This window comes from Carettochelys insculpta, chromosome 23 (assembly GCF_033958435.1).
Source record: "Carettochelys insculpta isolate YL-2023 chromosome 23, ASM3395843v1, whole genome shotgun sequence".
NCBI classification, from domain to species: Eukaryota; Metazoa; Chordata; order Testudines; family Carettochelyidae; genus Carettochelys; species Carettochelys insculpta.
The window spans coordinates 4,883,759-4,905,688 of record NC_134159.1 but is presented as its reverse complement, the minus strand read 5'-3'; the positions used below and the strand labels follow the sequence as shown (position 1 = coordinate 4,905,688).

The window sequence follows — 21,930 nt, the reverse complement described above, 5'->3', positions numbered from 1 at the left end:
TTGGCTAATGGACTCACAAGTCAGTCAGTTCCAACCCCTCACATAGACCAACAAAGCCGCTATTTGCACCAGAACAGTACAGCTCTTTGCCCTGCCTATACAAAGGTTCTGCACTAGTGCAGCTATACCAATGACTGGCACTGATGTCTAAACCAGTGATTTAAATCATGGCCTCGTTTTAGGTGTAGTTTGTTCAATCTGGTGCTTACCTTCACAACCCACCTTCGGAAGTGATGTAGAAATGCCAGAAAATATTGGCATTACACATACATTTAGAAGATGATACAGACGGTGCCATTTATCTTTGCGTAACTTTTTGACTGCACTGTCTCCTACAAGGTTGTATGATGAGCAATAATGGCTGCTGTAATTGCTAGTAAGGATAGGAGTTGGGGAGCATAAATGATTAGGAGTAGCTCCCCAGAGGTGAGTTTCTCTGGTTTCATGGAGATAAGGATCTAAACAAATACTAACAAATTTATGACCAAATATGAACTTAGAAAAACCAGAGTGGATCCTACAAAATGTAAATCAAGTTGAACAGCAGTAAGATGACACTATTCATACAAGAAGGTAAGCCCTGAAACACAGAATAGGTGTCCTGATGCATTGTGGTACACCATCCTATATTAAACAATTCCACTCCTATAAACTTATGTTTTACATTTCCTTTGTTCCTTGCTACTTGCATGATTAAATAAAGACAGGAACACTACTGCTTTGAAGTTCATCTGTTCCAGTTAATTCCTCCACAATTCTTTTTTGGAATTAGAATCATCTACTATAATAATTGTGCCATATTACAAATTCAAATGCAGCAGCAGCACTTCTTCACCACATATATATTCTATAGCATTCTTTATTCTTAGATCTCAAAGCCCTTTACAAAGCTGAGTCTCAGGTATCTCCATTTTGCAGATGGGGAAATGGCAGGAGAAGGTGTTTTTCAGTGAGATGGTGAATTTTGCCCGAATATCCCTGCATTGGTGAATGCAGATGACAGAGAGAAACAGAAGACTTGCCAAAAAGAATGTTTTTCAAAGTGACCTAGGAGACACCTGGTGTTCTAAGGTCTCATCACTCCCTGGCTTCCTGCTCCACACACATCTCCAATATTTCCAGTCACAAGTTACATAAAAACAGCCTTTGAAAGGTAAAATTAATACTGACCAGCGACATCCAAAAATTCAGAAAAGGTTTCAACTGGCATGAACTCCTCCTGAAAAGTTTTCAGGGCCTTGTCTGCAGCTTCATGTATTGGCATATCATTGTGTCGTATAAATTCAGCCAGAGAATAGGACCAGCCTCCCTCTGTGTTGCTGGTAGGCACCTTCTACAAGGAGGAAAAACAGGACAAGTCAGTTTGCTTTAGCAGTAGAATGAACCCGTTAGAACAGGAGTGTGGAAAATAGGGGACAGACCCTCTTGGGTTGTGTGTATGACATTTCATTGGGGGCAGGGACACAGCACGATCAGCGGCTGGGTGTCAGACTCATCCATCTCCTTAAAAAGGTTGAAATATGCTACTGTTTCTTTGCATGTGTATACATATTCATACACAGTTTAATAGTTTTTACATTTTACATACTTTCTTACACATGCCAAAAAGATTTTTTTTTAAATATGAACACAACTGAAATTTCTATCAATTTGAATGACATTAGACAGCTTGGAGGCAGAGGAAGGATTGTGCTAATTGCAGGGACAAAAAGCGAGGCCTGGTGTAAAAAGTTTGCTTGCTCCTGCTTTACGAAACAGACAGGGTCAGTGAGGGAACTTTTATCAGACCAACTTCTGCTTGTGAAATAGACAAGCTTTTGAGCTACCCAGAACTCTTGTTCAAAGCTGGGAAAGGGACTCAGTGTCATAGCTAAATACAAGGTCAAACAGAGCTGTGACAGAATGAATATATTTTCCATATCTGAAGAATAACTGAGTAGCTGGAAAACTTGATTCTTTTATGAGCAGAAGTTGATCCAGTAAAAGTTTCTCCCTCATCCACCCTGACTCTCATGTATCTATGGCCACATGCTGCATCCAATCTTTAGAAAATGCAGAGTTCAATAACCTGAGGGGCCATGTGAAAAATGCTAGTTCATTTTGAAGTGTTGCCTTTGGACTTATATTTCCTGTCTCCTTTAAACATGCCATATAAGAGAGATGCCTTGGCCTCGGGTTTTCTATTCCTCTTGTCTAAAGTTTTAAAAAGTTCCCAAAAGTCTTCCTTCTCCACTTTGCCCTAATTAAATGTTTGTGTTCTTTGGGGAGAGAACAGTGTGTTTTACTGGCCTTGGCTCTTATCCTCTCTCAAAGAAGAGTGGGTCTTATTGATCCTGCTCTATCCATTCTGAACGGAATCAGATATCCCAAGCAGTGCCCAAGGCCAGGACTCCCTTCCCCCTCCTTCAGCAAGGGCTATTCCAACCATTTGCTCTAGTGCAGAATTGCAATTTTTTGAAACAACGAACAGAAGACAGAAACACAGGACGGGTGGGGGCTGTAAAACATTATTTCAGATGGACAAGTGCTGGGGAGAGGGGTGATAATAAGTGGACAGATACTGTGACCATGTCTCTCATTCTTAGAAACAAGCAGAGTTTGATATTTAGAAAGGATTTCAAGCCCTGCTTACCATTCAAAGGAACAGAGTGGACACACCACACTGATTTTAACAGCACCCATAAAAACATAAAACCCCAGATAAATCAACAACCTTGCCTCCAGACAGCTCTTACCTTGAACATGTTGTAAATGAGATCTACGAGGGCCCAGAAGAGAAGGCCAGAGCGATATGCTGAATAATCCTTCGCTGCTTTATCTGTCAGTCTTGGAAGAAAATGAAATCAGGCTCTGAGTTAATCACTTTACTCTGCTTTGTAATGCATTTGATGAATAGCACAAATGCTGTAACAGCCCCAGGCCTATCAATAATACACATGGGAAATGGGTTTGTGAATAAGCACTGTTCTGTGCTTTAGCATGTGGAACAAACATTCCCATTACCATGCTGGTGGATGCTCAGTCCTATGTGCCCTGCTATTCTTAGCACTTGTAAACTGCTTTACAAGCTGTAACCTAACTGTGGTAGGGATGCCAACACTCCCTTTTATGGGGGGGAAAGAAGGGAAAAATGGGCAAGAGGGAGAAACACTCTCCCAAAGACATGGAAGAGACAGACAGTGGCAAGGCTGGAAAAAGAATTTGTGTGTCTCCAGACCCCTGTTCAATGCTCAGTCTGCTCAACCACGCGGCCTCTTACACATTACTTCTTAGTAACAGAGAGGTAGCCATGTGAGTCTGTATCTCCACAGAACAGAAAACCAGTCCTTTGAAGACTAACAAAATAACTTGTTAGGTGATGAGCTTTTGTGGGGCAGACCCACTTCTTCAGATCTGGAGATACTGCTGTACTGGAAATAGTGCGAAAAGTGAATTGACAGGACAGTTATATAAAACAGAGAGATACAAACATATTTATTCTGGGGACACCGTCAATGGACTACCATATCAGTTACAAGATCGGGTCTCATACTCCTGTACCTCAACCAATGTTATATATGCCATCATGTGCCAGCAATGCCCCTCCGCCATGAATGGACACAAAGTAGACATTAGGAACCCGAATACACATAAATCTGTCAGTGAACATTTCAGAGGAGTGGGCCATTCAGTTAAAGACCTGAGAATGTGTGTCTTAAAACAAAGAGAAGAACACCAGATTACAAAGGGAGACATCTGAACTAGAGTTTGTGCTCAGATTCGACACTTGGCCCCCAAAGAGATAGCAATTACCTTATGCATTACAAAGACAGCTTCCCCACCTTTGATATTCATAGTCATCTCAGGAAAGTCACTTAACAGACACAGTAAGTAATTTTCTCCTCCCTTCCCCCCCGCTTCTGTCCTATGTACCTGATTTGTCAGTTTTCATTTCAATTTTTTCCCCATTTTTACCTGTTATATAATCATCATGCCAATTCCCTTTCAGCACTATTTCCAGATCTGAAGAAGTGGGTCTGACCCATGAAAGCTCATCACCTAACAAATTATGTTGTTAGTCTTTAAAGTGCTACATGACTGCCATTTATTTCTATTATTTTTTTAAACCAATGGTTCTTAGACAATAAATAATTATGGTACTTGTGCTTGAACCTTGCCAGCAGGCAGTTGTATCCTTTACCTTCATAGATAAAGAGCTTGACGGTCAACTATAGTTTTGACTGGAATATTTTAAAAAATTCCTAAACCAGAATTTTTAAAAGCAATGAATTAACACCAGAGGCACACAACCTGGGTCAGTTTTAAGCCAGTTAAGGTGACATTTGAAACTTTTGATTCTTTTTTTCCAGTATATTATGTTTATAATGCTACAGCTGAGCTGGAGAGCTCCCCACCAAGTTTTTCAGTTTTTGCATTCCTTTCGCACTCTGAACATTTCAGGCATGTCAAGTTCTTCAAAGACACTGAACATTTAGAACACAACCACTTTGGCTGATGGATGGCCATCTGCAAGCCCATGGAGGTGGCCAAATTCTGGGTTCAATCAGAATCCATACTGTGAGTGTTTAGCGGTTTCAAACAGAAATATATACCATACAAGGGTGTACTCAGTGAAGTTTGGCTGAAAAGCTTCAGTGAACTATTTCCATTACTGTCCCGTCATACCACATTCCCTGGTCCATTAAAGGAGAGGAACCCACCAATGAGCATGGGAATTTCCATCTCAGGTAAGACTCTGATTCTCTAGCTTTGTGTCCAGAGTTCTCTTGAGTTTGCTGTCAATACTCCTGGATGTGAAGAAGTGCTATATACCATTGGGGGTAGAGGGAAGGTGGCAATCTTCTTAGCTAGAGTTTTTAAGGGGAAAAATTAGGTAATCACCAACAGCCTCTGGCAAGTTGAGATGTCTTGCCAACAATCCTAATGGATCTGAAGGTTTTTTTGCATAATTTTTATAGGCACATCTGCCTTATTTCATCACATATTGCTTCTTGTTTGCCACTTTCAAGTTTAGAGACAGCTTCCTCCTTATACTGTAGATTTACAACCAGTTCATCTGCCACTGCTGTGGATGAGCAAGAGACAAAAGGGCATACACAGATGATGTACACAGCTAAAACTCATCAGTGCTGCAGATGTCTCATACACTGAGATTGTTTTACAAACCATGTCTATCTGTCCAAGAGACCTTCCCTCTCCTTATATACAACATGTGCTGTGTAGGTGGGAGTCTGCTTGTGTGGGCAGGCTCAATTACTTAAAGGAAAATCAATTAGTAAAGGTGACTACATTTCCACGGGAAGAAGAGCAACTGAAAGTGAGGCTAATTCTTGATTCCCAAACAGTGGTGAGACAATTTCATTTTGTTTGAATGGTTTTGATATAATTGGACTCTGTTCCTTTAATTGAAAGCTAAAAGGCCCTTGTGGCTTAAGTCTATGTAGCTGCCCTCTGGAATGGCTACTCACTACAATAGCTGCTATATTTGCATTAATGTAAGCTGGTTCAGGCTCATCAGCTACGCATGGATTTCAAACTGTAAGTCAGACACAAGCAATTTGGAAGCCTCACTTCTCTCATGCAGATCAGAGTCAGAAGCATGGGAAAAGTTCCTCAAATTTCACACAGATCCACACTGTGAATCATATATTTATAAGGTTTCTTTTGTTAAAACTCTTGGTTCAGTTATAACCTAGCACACTAGAGTCACTAGTCAAATCTCTTCCTGGCACTGGACTAAAGATTAAAATTTTTACAAGTGTCTCTATCAGTACCGAGGAGAGAACTTAGTTGAATTTTAGAGACTTCTAAACTTGACATGATCACCTGAATACTTCACGACCTGATCTTTCATGTTCTATTTATAGTTATTTGTAGGTATCCTGCACCAAAAAAGGTTTGAATGTGTCAGTTAAATGAGCTACCACTGATGGTTTCATAAGTGGTGGTTCAACAAACTAACCTGAACTGCTTCATTTAGGAGAGAAGGAAATAAAAGATGAGTTCTTGGAGTTCAAGTCTCCGTTTAGCTCCTTCACACCACCCCTTAGCAGATTTTCTCTGATAAAACAGGCAAATGCACCCAACATGACCCACTAATTAGCCAGAACTATTACAACAAACAACATATTGTTGATTGTAACTTCTCACGCACCTGATTCCCCTATCATTGAGATCAAGCTAGAAATCCAGCAAGTCTCTGGGATTGAGAGCAACAGGAAAAGCAGGTTATACTATTAAAAGCAATCTCCCTTGGAATAGATCTATGTGTACTGCTCTAATCTACTAGTACCATGGCCAATTCTGACCATAGAAAGACTTCAGAAAAAACTCCATGTGCATAAGTGCATCATAATCAGTGCATATAATTGTGTGTGTGCCTGTCTCCATCCACATGGATTTAAAATCAAACATATAAAAAGGGTTAATCTTGACTACTCCAAAACATAGACATGCATCAGTGTAGGGTTGTCAAATAATTAGAAAATCATGAACTGCAAGAAAAAAAATTTAATCCACAAATAATTGCAGTAAAAAAAGATGAATAAAAGATAGTGCCAACTACAAGTCAAAACATGAGGCATACAAATGTTTAGCATATCTGGCCTTTAAATAACTTGAAATAACAGCTACAACAGCACAATGCAAAATGACTGTTCTCACATTCAGGTGACATTGTAAATAAACAGCAGGCAGCATTATCCCCCGTAAATGTAAACAAACTGATTTGTCTTAGTGACTGGCTAAACGAGAAGTAGGGCTGAGTAGATTCGCAGGTGCTGAAGTTTTAGGGTATTTTGGAGTGCAGTTACGTAAAATATAATTCTACATTTCGAATTCTGTTTTAAGGATGATGAAGATATTGCACCACAGTACATGTATGAGGTGAACTTCAAAAAGAGAAGTTACTCACCGTAGTAACGATGGTTCTTTGAGATGTGTCCCCATGGGTGCTCCACGATAGGTGTCGGGCTCGCCCTGGCGCCGCAGATCGGAAATCTTCCAGCAGTTTCTGCCGGACCGCGCATGCGCCGGTGCGCGCCGCTCCCCTGCGCGCTCCCGGCCACGTGCGCGATCCGGTCCCCGCCAGTTCCTTGACCAACCGCCTCGGATGCTCCTGAAAAACACCAAACAGAGATCCGAAGCGGGGAGGATGGCGGGGTGGTGGAGCACCCACAGGGACACATCTTGAAGAACCATCGTTACTACAGTGAGTAACTTCTCTTTCTTCCTTGAGTGTCCCCATGGGTGCTCCACGATAGGTGACTACCCAGCAGTAACCCAAGAAAGGAGGTGGGTAATCGGGTTATGTTCAGCTTGCCCCCGAAAGGACTGCTGTCGAGAGGCGGGTATCCTCTTGGAATACCTGGTGTAGGGCATAATGCTTGGCGAAGGTGTCATAGGATGACCAGGTCGCCGCTCTGCAGATGTCTTTTAGCACGATGCCCTTGAAAAAGGCTGTTGATGCTGCCACCGCCCAGGTGGAACGAGCCCTAGGCGGGGCCACTAAAGGAGTCTTTCGAAGTTCGTAACACATCTTTATGCAGGACACAATGTGCTTCGAGATTCTCTGTGAAGAGAGACCCTCTCCTTTTGATCTGGGAGCGAGAGAGACTAAGAGTCTGTCCGTTTTCCGGAAGGACTTAGTTCTGTCTATGTAGAAGGCCAACGCCCTCCTCACATCCAGGAGGTGCAGGCGTGCCTCCTTGTTGGAGCTATGAGGCTTCGGGTAAAACGAGGGTAAAACTATAGGTTCGTTAAGATGGAACTCTGAATAAACTTTCGGAACAAAGGCTGGGTGCAGCCGTAAGGTTACCGCCTCCTTTGAGAATACTGTGCAGGGCGGCGTTGCCATAACTGCTGCGAGCTCACTCACCCTGCAAGCTGACGTGATTGCAAGAAGGAAGGTTGTCTTTATTGTAAGGAGACAGAGGGAAACCGTGGCTAAGGGTTCAAAGGGTGGTCCCATTAGCGCGCTGAGCACCAGGTCCAAGCTCCACGATGGTGGAAGCGGTTTCCGAGGGGGGTACAGGTTTACCAGCCCCTTCAGGAACCTGGTAACAATAGGATGGGCAAACACCGTGGGCCCTTCCTCTTCATGCCAAAAAGCCGATATAGCGGCGAGACGGACCTTCAACGATGAGAGGGAGAGCCTGCCTCTCTTGAGGTCCAGTAAGTATTCTAGTATGACAGGTATAGGCACTTCAAGGGGAGCTAACTGCTTGGTGGAACACCATGCAGTGAATCGAGTCCATTTCTGTTTGTAGGTCTTCCTGTTGCAGATCCTTCGGCTACTTTCCAGGACTTGTTGTACTCCCTCCGTACATGTACTTTCTAGGGAGCTGAGCCATGGATTAACCATGCTTGTAGGTGCAGCCCTCGGGCGTGTGGATGCACTAGGAACCCCTGGGCCTGCGTGACCAGGTCCGGCGCTACCGGAAGGGGAAGCGGTGGACGATCTGACATGCGGAGAAGCAAGGGGAACCATTACTGTCGATCCCACGTGGGGACCACTAGGATCATGCGGGCTCTCTCCCTCCTGGCTTTCTGCAGGACCTTGTGGATGAGCACCGTGGGGGGGAACGCGTAAAGCAGTGGGCCCTTCCACGAAATCGCGAACGCGTCCCCCAGGGACCCCCGCCCCAGTCCTGCCCTGGAGCAGTACTGGGGGCACTTCTTGTTGTGCTGAGTGGCAAACAGGTCTATCTGAGGAAACCCCCATGCATGAAAAATCAGTCGTAGCAGATTGGAGCGGATCTGCCACTCGTGTGCGAGTGCGAAGTGCCTGCTCAGCTGGTCTGCCTTCACGTTGTGAGCGCCTGGTAAGTACGAGGCTTTCAACGTTATATTGTTGGCGATGCACCAGTTCCACAGCCGGACTGCTTCCGCACATAAGGCACGGGATCGAGCTGTGCCTTGTCGATTTATATAAAACATGGTGGAGATATTGTCTGTATTGATCCCGACTACCTTGCCTTGTATGTGGTCTTGAAAGTGTTTGCAGGCGTTGAACACCGCTCTGAGCTCCAGTATATTTATATGCAGTGACTGTTCCGTAGGGGACCACAGTCCTTGCATCACCTCTTCGCCAATATGTGCTCCCCACCCTATGTGGGAGGCGTCGGTGGTGAGAAAAAGAGAGATTTGTGGTTGGTGAAAGGGTACCCCTGTTAGCATGTTCTTGGGGTTTACCCACCATTGCAGGGATCTGCGCACCTCTGTCGTGGGCGACACCACCCTGCGGACAGTATGGGATGCTGGCTTGTAAACGCTCACCAGCCAATGTTGTAGGTCGCGCATACGCAATCTGGCATTCTGTACCACAAACGTTGCCACTGCCATGTGGCTGAGCAGCTGCAAGCACGTTAAAACCGGCACTGTGGGGCTGTATGTAATGACTTGTACCAGGGAACCGATGGCGTGAAAGAGAGCGTCGGGGTAGATAAACCCTTGCTGTGATAGAATTTATGCGTGCCCCTATGAACTCTGTGTCCTGTGTGGGGTCGATCTTTGACTTCGCAAGGTTGATGACCAGGCCCAGCAAAGAAAACATGTTTGCTGTTACGCGTATCATGTGTAGTACCTCCGCCTTCGAGGCCCCTTTCAGTAGGCAGTCATCCAGATATGGGAATATAAATACCCCCTGTCTGTGCAGGTAGGCTGACACCACTGCCAGGGTCTTGGTAAAGACTCTGGGGGCTGAGGAGAGGCCAAACGGCAGAACCTTGTACTGGAAATGTTCTTTGCCGACCATAAACCGGAGAAAATGTCTGTGAGCTGGGTGGATCGTTATATGAAAATATGCATCTTGTAAGTTGAGGGCTGCAAACCAATCTCCATCGTCCAGTGCCGTGAGTACAGAGGCAACTGTGATCATCTGAAAGCATTGTTTTTGCAAGTACCGGTTGAGGCCTCCAAGATCTAAGATGGACCTCCAGCCTCCTGTTTTCTTTTCTGTGAGGAAGTATCGTGAATAAAACCCTTTCCCCTGAAGTCGCTCCGGCACTCTTTCGACCACCCGTATAAGCATCAGGTGGTCCACCTGGTGCTTGAGTTTCGCCTCGTGGGAGGCATCCCTGAGATGAGGCCTGGGCGGAGGTCTTGGCGGTGGGAGCAACTGAAAAGGGATCACGTAACCCATGGCTATGATCTCTAGTACCCACTTGTCTGTGGTGATCTTTTGCCATTGTGAGTAGAATGGTCGGAGGCAATGATGGAACATTAATTGTGGATGACATTGCGCAATGGTAGTAATAGTGCAGCCCTCGACCTGTCCGTCAAACTTGTTGCCTTTGGGCCTGCCCCGAGGATGCACGGCCTTGTTGGGAACGTCGCCTGGGAGTTCTATACTGTTGTTGCTGCTGTTGATGCCGCCCTTGGTCGTAGCCCCGTTGGTACTGAGCACGCTGAGGTTGGTACGGGTGTCGCCGTTGTTGAGGGTAATACTTTTTCTTTCTGTATGGAGGGGTATAAATACCCAGTGTTCTGAGTGTGGCTCTTGAGTCTTTACTGGAATGAAGGACCGAATCAGTTGACTCTGCAAACAACTTCTGAGTGTCGAAGGGGAGATCGACAATTTTTGCCTGCAGATCCCTCGGCATACCCGATGTCTGGAGCCAGGATTCCCTGCGCATGACCACTGCCGTAGTCGTTGAGCGTGCCGCCGTGTCCGCTACGTCCAGGGCAATCTGGACTCCCGTCCTTGAAGCTGCATAGCCCTCTTGCACGATGGCCTTCAGCACCGGCTTCTTATCTTCTGGAAGCGAATCCATGAGAGAAGTAAGCCTGGAGTAATTGTCGAAATTGTGGTTCGCTAGATGCACTGCATAATTAGCCATTCTCAGCAGCAGGGTGGAGGAGGAGTGTACCTTTCTGCCAAATAGCTCTAGCTTCTTGGCATCTCCATCCGTTCCCCCCGCTTTGTACTGGGAAGTCTTTGATCTCTGCTGAGACGATTCGACCACCAGAGAATTTGGTTGTGGGTGGCTAAACAGAAACTCCATGCCCTTCGCCGGGACGAAGTATTTCTTATCCGCTCTCTTGTTTATAGGTGGAGCGGAAGCCAGGGTCGGCCATATGGTAGTAGCAGACTCCATGATGGCTTCGTCGAGCGGGATAGCGATTTTGGACGAGGCCTCAGGTTTTTGAGGAGCTTGTGGTGCTTCTCCTGCACCTCTGCTGTTTGGATGCCTTGCATGAAAGCCACCCTTTTAAACAGCTCCTGAAACTGTTTGAGGTCGTCCGGGGGGGCAACATCCCCGGGGCTATAGCCTCGTCGGGGGAGGACAAGGAGGAACCACTAGGGTAGACCTCCCTTGAACTCTCAGGGTCCTGCTGCCGGTGGTACACCCTCTCACTACAGGCTTGCGAGGGAAAATCTCGGGGTTCCAAAACCAGCTCCCCTTGAGACAGCTGTGTTTCTGTCCCTGTCCGTGAGTGCCTGCGGGGGTACTGGACGGTCGAGGGGGACCTGCCCCTGGGTGTATGCCCGTGGTGTCTATGCCCAGGGTGATAAGGACGACCGTGGCAGCACAGGCACAGTTCCTGGGATGGAGACCTGGACCACTCTCGAGGTGCATACCCCCGATGTCTGGGGGAGCGAGATCGTCTGGATGATTGAGACAATGGTGAAACTGGTTTGTGGTAGTACTCCAGAGGGTCAAATCCCAGAAAAGGCGAGGGTGGCCCGAGCCATGGTGAGGCTGGTTGGAGGAACGGGGAAGGAGGCTCTGGGTAGGCTGGGGGAGACCCATGTCTCCTGGTTGGTGTACGCAGCATAAGGGCAGGACTTGTTGAGAGCAGCCCTGCAGCCCTGTCCGGAGAAGGGCTGCGGTGCCGGGTTTTCGCTGCTGCCTTTCCCCTCCCCTGCAGGGCTGGCTCCGCCCCCCTCTCTGTGCCAGGGATCTCGGCCCCGCTGTCAGCGCTGCGCTCGGCACGCTCATCTGCGGTGCCGCGCGGGTAGTCTCCTCCGGTGCCTGTTGGCCCTGCACCGTTGGTGCCGCGGGGGTCTGTGCCGCCGGTTCCGGCGCTTGCCTGGCCGCCGCTCTGAATGCACAGGCCGGCTGTTTAGTAATCGGAAGCTCAGCCTCTGCCACGTGCGCTGCTGCGCTGCCGCTCGCTTGTGACTGCGGCTGGGGGCTGTGAGCTATGCCCGTCCCGCTCGCTGTGACCGCCGGCAGGGATCGGGCTGGAGAGAGCTTCCTCCGCTTCTGCACCGAGGGGGTGAGGGACACCGCCTTCCTTTTATGGAGCCCTGTGCGTCCCTCCGATTGAGGCCTCTCTGGCACGTCTGGCTGGAGGGCCTTATCAAACAGCAGCATTTTCAGCCGCATTTCTCTATCCTTTCTAGCTCTGGCCGTGAGCTTTGCACAGAAGGAGCATTTCTGGGTGACGTGTGATTCCCCCAGGCATCTGATACATTGACTGTGCCCATCAGAGGCCGGCATAGCTTCGCGGCATGACTCACACTTCTTGAATCCTGAGGAGGACATTGCGGTGGGTCTTTGAGCTGTTAATAGGGTACTTGGCACCTTCTCTGTGCCTGTTCCCCTCTCATGGACTCCAGCCTGCTGCAGCAGGAGGCCTACTGGCCTTCACGTCCCCGGGGTGCCTCCGCTCCTCCTCTCGTTACTAAGACTTTCTACTTATACACACACACACACACACACATTTCTTTTTCTTTTTTCTTTTTCTTTTTTTGCAATAAAGAAACAAACAATTTAACTAAGAACTCTGAAAGAAAACTCTAAAACTCCGAAAAACTCTAAATACGCTGACTCTGGCCGCAGCCTGAGCAGATTCCGTCTGCAGCCGATGGCGGTTAAGAAGGAACTGACGGGGACCGGATCGTGCACGTGGCCTGGAGCGCGCAGGGGAGCAGTGCACACCAGCGCATGCGCGGTCCGGCAGAAACTGCTGGAAAGATCCGATCTGCGGCGCTGGGGCGAGCCCAACACCTATCGTGGAGCACCCACGGGGACACTCGAGGAAGAAATACTACCTTTTAAAAATCTTTTTTCAGTGCAAATATCTGTAACAAAAACAAATTGAGCAGCATACACTTTGTAATATGTGTTGCAAATCAAATCAATATATCATGGGAAAAAAAAAGGAAAAACATCCAAAATATTTATAACAACTTTATATGGCTATTATATTACTGTCTAATGGTAACTGAGTTATTTTGTTTTGAGTTAGCATTTGAGTTAACTGTGATTGAGACACCTGCACCAGACTTATTGCTATGCAGCTATGGTAAGACGACTGTGGCTACGTCTATGCTACCCCAGGAAGACTGACTTGCTCAAAGCTGATCTGCCAGGGTTCAATTTCACATGTCTAGTATGGAGGCACGAAACTGACCTCTCAGGGGGTTGCAGTTGACCCTTGTACTCCTCATGAGATGCAAGTAGTAAGGGAGGGCGACGGGAGAAAACTCTCCTGACCTTCCCCTGTTTAGACAGACAAGTTAGCCGAGGACAGATATGTTGATTTAGACTACACATTTGCTGTAGCAAGAATTGTGTATCTGTGGTTGACTCTCAGTCTAGGGTAGACAAAGCCCAAGTTCACTGGGCAGCTGCTGAGTGGAAGGGTATCAAAACTTGAGACTATTACTGACCTGCTGGCTCCCCCTGGTGACACCACACGTGCTTGTGAAATAACCAGCAGCCTCCTGAGTATCTCAATCCGCATGGCTTTCCACTTCTCTGGGGGCAAGATGTGTAGTGCCAGAACTGTGTAGTAATGGGGCCCATCCACCTCAAAGGCACTCTCCACCCATTTCTCTTTGGGATGCTCCATAAAACTCTGAAGGTTCTTTTCCTCTCTGGAAGTTGCTCGGGTTCTGTGACATAAAGGAAGAGTGAACAACTAGCTCAGGCAGTGTGATCTGCTTGAGTTGTATGTGTATTAGAAGCAATCAGCAATCAGCTAACACTTTATTCCCTATGAGAGGTCCATTTTTTTCCCCCCAAACACATCTTTTGTCTCTGATTTCCCCTAAGCACACTTGGGCTATGTCTACATGACCAAGTTATTTTGAAATAACAGCGGTTATAAAATAAAATTGAAAAAACAGGTGCATTATTCTGATTCCAGTAAACCTCATTCTATGAGAAATAAGACCTATTTCGAAATTACTATTTCAAAAAAAGCCATCATGGGCTCTAAAGACACTATTTTAAAACAGTACTGTGTCCCAAAATGCTATTTTAAAATAGCCAGGTGCTATTTCAAAAAGGATTTTGCGTGTGGTTGTGGTATTTTGAAATAAAGTGTTGTGTAGACATAGCCTTGCAAAACAGATTTACCCTACACCAATACAAAGCAGGAGAAAGAGTCCCTGGGGAATCACATATTTCCTTCCATAGCTGGATCTTTGTATCGGCTTGTGCTATTTATCCCTCCAAATAGCAATCAAGGGTCAGATATAGGTGAACATCCCATACTCTGTAATGCAGTATCACCTCAAGCCCATTTGGTCAGAGACACTTTAAATGCAGACTGCCTACATGCGTGTACCATGTATTACATATACTGATAACTCAAAAGCAGCTTGGTATTTAGATCTTGTAAAATAACCTTTTACATAAACCAAAAATCACCAGAAATGTTTCTATTTTGCTTTTGAATTTCAGTGAGCGGACCATGTACACAGACACATTTCACTGAAGTATTCGCTAGAGCTAGTGCACTTGGAAGCTAAACAGACTAAATTTATTACCCAAGATGAAAGAAGGGAAGCAGTAAAAAGTTAAGCAGATTTAATTTTTTTCATAAGTACAGGCGAGGAAAACTTGAGGGGGGAGGGGGAAATAAAAAATATGACAACCTGACAACGTCCTTTCAATCTCTAAGTTGAACACCCTTAACTTCGCCCAAACATAGAGATAATTGCACACAAACTGGAATTTGCTGCTGTTAAACCAGGCTCCCAATTTCACATTCACAAGCTGCTGTTCCCTGTGAAACACATCCTGCATCAAGGGTTTAATCAATTTCCTTTAAAACCTTTTATGTGGCTTCCAACCTTTCCCATTACCTCTGTGGTAAAGCAGCAAGTATGCATTGTAGCACTGGCAAAGCCTGCACCTGATGCGCAGGATCAAGATTTCTCCTGTTCACCACTCTGGTGTCAACCTGGAATGCAACTGTTCTGCATTTCATGCTTGAAAACTGCACCACTATTGTTAAGAGGTTTGTCTCCTATTCCAGTGCCATCTTCCCCTGTTCCCAGCAAGCTGACTAAGGCTTCACCCCACAGCAATACGCAGCAGGAAACTTTCCTGCAGCTGTTCATCCATTTATCATCTGGAGACTTCCCCTAGGAGAGCCCGTCTGTCACTTTCCTTCTGTTAGACTACTAAGGCACACAAAGATACTGACGTGTTAAGGACATAAAGCACAGTGTGAATTATATATGGAATGAGGTGTATGTTGCTCTCTCTTCCTCCTCCTCCAGTATCCACACTGAATGACTGCTCCATAGCAAATCGGAGAAATAGTAGCTTAATGTCATGGACGTTGAGCTGGTAGGTGGGCTCCCGCTGCCCTGTGCACTCCTGGAGGTATGTGTTGTGCCTGGAGAAAACAATAGATTATATTACATATGCATTCACTCCTTTGGGAATGCAGGTCTAAATTATCCTCCCATACCACAAACAAGTCACAGAGTTTAGAATGAAAAAGTAAACAACATCCCCTGGAATTACCACCACAGAAAAGTATCAGAGGGGCATCTATGTTAATCTGTATCCGCAAAAATGAGAAGCTCTGCGGCACTTTATAGACTAACAGATATTTTGGAGCATAAGCTTTGGTGGGCAAAGACCCACTTCGTCAGATGCAAAAAATGCCCATAAAAGCTCATGCTCCAAAATACCTGTTAGTATATAAGGTGCCACAGGACTTCTCACCACAGACAAGTGAGCTCTTTCATCTGTTGGGCAAATGCAATTCAACATCAGCTTCCTGAACATAAGCATCATTGCTGCTTCTACATTGCAAGAGCATGGGAAGTGGTTCCTTGACTGACACGAATGAGAAGTAAAACTGATCCAAGTATCTAACACAAGATGAACTTCTCAAGTCTGGCACCATCCATGGTCCGGCATGATTTGAGTTAACTGGATGTCCATTTATCATGGGTGTGGCCAAGTTTCCAGTGGTCCCATTTGTTTACAGCCAGCCACCAGTCTTGGGTCTCACTATCCTGTGATGTTACTGATCTATAATTTACCCCTAAATGATTTCTAAGAGCCCAGTAAGCAGTGGAAGTGTTGGTAACGCTGCTCTACAATATTGACCTCCCAAGGTTTGGCAAATTCTCTGGTCTGGCACTGGTCAGGACCCGAGGATGCTGGACTGAAAAAGGTTCAATCTGTATTACAAATGCAAAGGCGAGGACTAGATGGCGTAGGGGATTGGTAATGGGAAATGGACTTCTTTTGTTCAAGCTTGGGAGTCAGAATTCAGCAGTGACTAAAATCATTATCATCTGACAGCAGTTTGGCAACCTATGCAACTAACTTACCGGTGTCAGTGAGATCTGTCATCTAAGTCACCACCACAACTGGTACCCTTTCTTAACAATCTCAGTAGAGAGGACAAGAATTCCATCAGCCTGAAGATTAAACTATTTTATCCTCCCATTACTTTACTTTATCCTCCCTTTACAATTCAACTCAAATGCAAGTACTACAATCCCTTAAAAATACAATCTAGAGTGGAAATTCAAACAGAGCTTTAGAATGATCAAAACTAGAGCCAGATCACAAAAGGTCAATCAACATGCTCAGTAACTCAGTGAGAGAGCTGCATACAGCTTCTCTGCAACTAACATGAACACGCACTCTTTTTGGGAGAGAGGTGTGTAAATTTCAAGCCAAATGGAATTCATTTTTTAGCAGAGACATACCAACATCAGCAGTCAGGGCTAACTAACCACAGGGGGTGAGAAATATCTGGTAGTACATTTCTTTTTCATTTTTCTACCTTACCAGTCTAACATGTCATGCTGACTTGTACAAGTGTACTATAATTTGGAACGGCTCTGATAGATCGGGGTGGTGCAGACTCTGGTGATCAGTTGTGGCACCTAATTGCTTGTAGTGTTGTGAACTCCATTTTGGACTTACACAGGGTGATCATCCATCCCGTTTTTTGGGACACCCAAAAGGCGCCCCGACTTATTTAGAAAAGGGACTAATTGCTGCCGGCTGGAGAGCAGGGAGCTCGCAGGGTAGCCTACTTTCCCCTTCCCTGGGGCTCAGGGAAGGTGGGGGAGCATGAGCAGTTGTTCCATTCCTGCCGCTGAGGCTCGGGGAAGTGCGCGTGTGTGGGGGAAGCACTGCAGCTGTGCAGTCCCTGCCGCTTCCTCGGGGCTCCTGGGAGCTGCCACGGCCTGGGGAGGGTGGGCAGCTGCCACCTCCTTCCTGGCTCTCCAGGGCTTGGAGGAGCCATCCCTCCCCCGATATCACCCTGTCCCATATTTGAGACGGGGAGATATGGGTCGCCCAAGGCTTACAGTCGAAGTTGTTAACATGTATGTATCATACAGTAATGCTCCAGCTCATCTACTTTGAATACAAAGCCTGGTTAAGAGAAACATTTCACATTCACCTTGCTAAGCAGGTTGCAAAAGCAGACTCTGGTACATGAGGCCCCCACACGGGTAGAAGACCATTGCACTTGGTGTTGGCATTTTGTAGAGCTGCACTCTCCCATTCTTCCCGGCCACGAGCCAGTCTGTATTGACAAGGAGGTTATACATAGATGGCTGCAAGTATTTAAATGTTTGTTTTATATCACCCCACATCCCAGATCTTATACAAGGCTCTTCTTTCACAGAGATCAAACTGCTTTAAAGGAGGTCAGCATCATTTTACCCATTTTACAGATATGGACACCGAGGCTCAGAAATGGGACACAAATCACCCAAGATCATCCAGTTGGTCAATGGCTGAACTGGGATTAGAACCCAGATCTAAGAGCACTGGCCACACTGCCTCCCGTTGCTCTAAGCAAAAACCAGAAAAGATGGCATGCCATAGTTGCTTAATTCTATTAACACTCTTTATAAATTAAGCTTTCCAACTTCATAGCACCATGTGCACTCATCCCTCGCTATATGAGCACAACTGGTTCCCAAATTTATGCTCATAGGCGAAAACCCATAAAAGCAACCCTAAATTCTCATTGAAATACATGTAAAAGTCTTCAATTTGTGCCAAGTGCTTGTAACTTGACATAAACCAGTTGAGTTTAAGTACTTTTCTGATGTATTTGAATAGTTTGGCAGCAGCAATAGGATGTAGTGTACGTATGTAGAGCGGGGATTCCCAGCCTATGGGCCGGAACCCAAACATGAGTCACCATTAGATTTGTTAAAGGTTGCCAGCTGGGCAGTTCAGAGCTGCATGGGGCTGTTACTGAAGCCATTCGCAGTTTCTTAACACTGCTACCTCAGGCAGATATCTATCACTAGAGATAGCAAGATCTGAAGAAGTGGGTCTGCCCCATGAAAGCTCATCACCTAACGAGTTATTTTGTTAGTCTTTAAAAAGCTACTGGACTGCTTTTTGGTTTTTTCAGAGATAGCAATTACCTTATGCCTAGGTGCTGAAAGCTTAACACTTGAGTTAATTGGTTTAAATGACTGTTACCTGCTGCGAGCAGGAGGGCTGGTGGAGTCACACAGCCTAGCAGCCCCAGTGAAGAGGCTGTGGGAGGAGGAGTGTCTAAGGCTGGGGCCATTTAGGGCTGCGGTAGGACAGGGGGTCCTAAGAATGGGGGCAGTGTGGGTCTCCCCCACTCCCCTGCCAGAGACCCTGTGGCTTGCTCATATTAGCGGGGGATTCACTCATTTACTGAACTTAGGTGGGTATACGTGTCCATCCTTTCAGTGAGTACTCGTAAGTAAATGTACTCTTTAAATGAGGGATGGGTGTACTGATTTTAGTTAATGTTTGAAATTACTGTACAGTAAACTCTTTCATATCCAGCATCGCTGGGACTGGGACATTGATGAATATTCAAATAGTCTAGATAACAGAGAGGAATACCTAGAAATGCATAACTTTAAAGAAAAACAAGATTAGATATTAAGAAACAAACATGTATGCAGAGTACTTTATTTACCAACTACAGGGGTGCTGTGCACTGTAAACTTGTACTGAATTTTCTGTATTTATTTGTATTTACTTTCCCTATACTGTACTTATGGAAAATGTAACTAAAATTTACTTACTAAAATGCTGGTTATTTGAGAGTTCTGGATTACAGACCACTGGATAGGGAAGAGTTTACTGCATTAAGGACACCATAATAAAATTGGAGGAGAGCTGCTGTTTGATGAGTGATGGAACAATGATCTCTTGTTAAGCATGTTTGTGCTGGGTTGCATTTTTAAAGAGACACTGAACGCATATGCAAAGCACTATGAACGATTACATCAAGCACAATGACCCAAGAGACTGATCACACCTTACCTGACAGCTGCAAGATGACAGTCATAATGGACAATGTTGAAATGAGAGACCGTGCTGTACCCCTGCTGCTTTCGGGGCTTGTTCTCAAACTCTTCAAGTGCAACCCGCTTGGTGAAAGTGTAAATGCCTAGGACCTTTGTAGGCTGTAACAAACCAAAGCTCTATTAGAGATTAATAAGATCCTATTTGAATTGTGGGAAGATTGTCAAAAATTGTAGCTGAATTGCAGACAAGTCATGGAAAATTGGAGAAAAGTAATAATGTATCTTATTTGTGGTAATAAAGTCCATTACTACCTTTGTGCAGGTTTCTCTGTCAGTGCTCTGAGGCTAAGAGTGGGGCATGGCCCCACTGTCCATTGCTGCGGCTGATAGAGGGTCCTGCTCTGAGCCCAGGGATGGCCCACTGTCAGCACCCCATAAAGAGGCTCCTGCTTTCAAATCTGTGGTGGAAATCTAACATCATGGAATCTGCAACTTTCACAATATTGTACACAATATTGAGAGCAGAAATATTTGCATCTGCAACGCTTGCAGGAGTTAACTGGCCCAAACCTGTAGGAAGGTATTTGTGTCAAACAAGCGTTCCCCACGCATTTGCTCTCCCCATTTGGGAAAGGGGCTCACAGGGACCGTTAAGAGGTGAGGACTACATTATAAATTTGTGATGGCAGCCTCTCGACAAAACAAGAGATGGATGAAAACTATGTTCTGCTGAGCCTGTGCCTCTCCAGCTAAGAGCAGAGACTGCCAGCTTGCACTGAAAATAGAACCAAACTGCAGAAGGTACTTAGCATTCAAACCCATTGTTAAGACTTGCGCCAAAGTGAATGACCTAGTTGAGACCCTTATCTAGATGATGCTGACGCTTTTTCATTATTCCTTTCTAAGGCACCTGCCCAGGAAGCATTGTTACTAAAGCTAGGCACTAGATGAGATCTTCGGCGGCCTAACTCCTTACCAGAAATAAACATCTCATCTCCTTTTCCTTCAGAATTAGATACACAGTAGCTAAGTCGAGCAGAGACAACAAGCATGTTTCATGCAGTGAGGAGAAGCCAGAGAAGAGATTTAACCAGCATTTCCTCATTTCCAAAGTACAGCAGAGAATAGTGCAGGGAGTTACTGATCGCAGTAACAAAACCTGAGATCACCTGACTCTACAGTGTCACAGCACCAAGCTTCTGCCAGGCACCAGGGCACATACTGGAGATTGTCCTTATGCCACATTAGGGCATTCCTGCTACTATACCTGGAACTTATATCCTTCCCTGCAGATACAGCAGGTCAGTCCTGGCTCTTCTATCAGCTCTTCCATCTGTTTAAGGAGTGCGGTCTTTGTCACTACCTGGCCCTTCTCATTAGTCTGAAAGAGAGAAAAAGTCACATATACAACAGAATAAAAGCAGAAAGGAATTTATATTTGCTAACACCTAAAGCACCTTAGTTATTGGAAGCAGAGAAGATTAGAGCACAGCACTCTGCTCGCCATGTGTGTCTGAACAGAACTGGGAAGTTCCCATAATCTTGATAACGAAGTGTTAGCAATTAAGACAGAATTCTAACATTTTGGAGCTGAGAGATTTCCTGCAGTTCTGTATTAGAAAAGGCAACAACCAGTGCAGAGAAAGCCATTATGTATTAAATACTAGGTGACAAGATCATGGTCAATGGACTCTTGCAAGCATAACATTACTGTTGTCAAAGCTCTCAAACTGCTATTGTCAGAGAGTTAAAAGCTCTTCCCACCCTGGTACAAGTAAAATGACCTTTACTCTTCCAAAAGCCATGCAAAGACCATGTGACTGGAGCTCTGGTAATTCAATACTAGTCTTGCATTTTAAAAAAAAGTTCTGTAGCCTTTTAAGCACAATAAGAATACTATGTCCACCATAGGCCATGGGAATCCATTATTGTGGATGGTCATTACCGTCATTCCCAAAGTGCCTAAGGCTTTTTGCCTCATTGCCATAGCCATGCGTTTTTTCTCCGCACGTGTCTCCTTTCGGGCTGCATCGATCTTCTTGTTCACTTCTGGATGTTCTCGTAATGCCTCTAGCAGATTCTCAGCTAACGTCCCAATTCCTTCGTCACTGGACACTTGCTCCAATTTGTGCAGGTTTGTAATGGAATCTGTACCAATCAGAACCTGTTGGAGATTAACACACAGACACTTCTTCAGGAAATACGTAAGACCCAAACTGTTCCATCTCAGACAGCCTGCAGCAGTCACTGATTGACTAGGTAGAGCTTTAAGTACAAGTGTTTTAAGAAGAGTAGTTCACTGCAGTGCTACAGGTGCCTAAGAGTAGGGTTTCACGGTCTTACTCAAACGCACCTGTATCATGCCCTAAAATTGCATACCAAGACTATTGAGATAACCAGGAGCTAAAAGGAGTGTGTCATATCAGCTGCTGAAGTGAAGCCAATAAAAACACCAC

The 21,930-nt window shown here is 45.5% G+C and overlaps 1 protein-coding gene across 4 annotated transcripts in view; it reads right to left on the bottom strand.

Annotated features, from left to right (window-relative positions):
• The window catches only part of UBR4 (ubiquitin protein ligase E3 component n-recognin 4), a 137,156-nt gene that overhangs the window by 1,469 nt on the left and 113,757 nt on the right, over positions 1–21,930 (bottom strand). For all 4 annotated transcript variants that reach the window (XM_075018177.1, XM_075018176.1, XM_075018179.1 and 1 more), the window contains 8 exons: positions 21,420–21,638; positions 20,742–20,855; positions 19,491–19,633; positions 17,623–17,748; positions 15,388–15,582; positions 13,622–13,846; positions 2,736–2,826; positions 1,171–1,333 (listed from right to left, as the gene is read on the bottom strand). In XM_075018177.1, the coding sequence (XP_074874278.1) occupies positions 1,171–1,333; positions 2,736–2,826; positions 13,622–13,846; positions 15,388–15,582; positions 17,623–17,748; positions 19,491–19,633; positions 20,742–20,855; positions 21,420–21,638 (1,276 nt within the window). The remainder of the gene's footprint in view (positions 1–1,170; positions 1,334–2,735; positions 2,827–13,621; positions 13,847–15,387; positions 15,583–17,622; positions 17,749–19,490; positions 19,634–20,741; positions 20,856–21,419; positions 21,639–21,930) is intronic.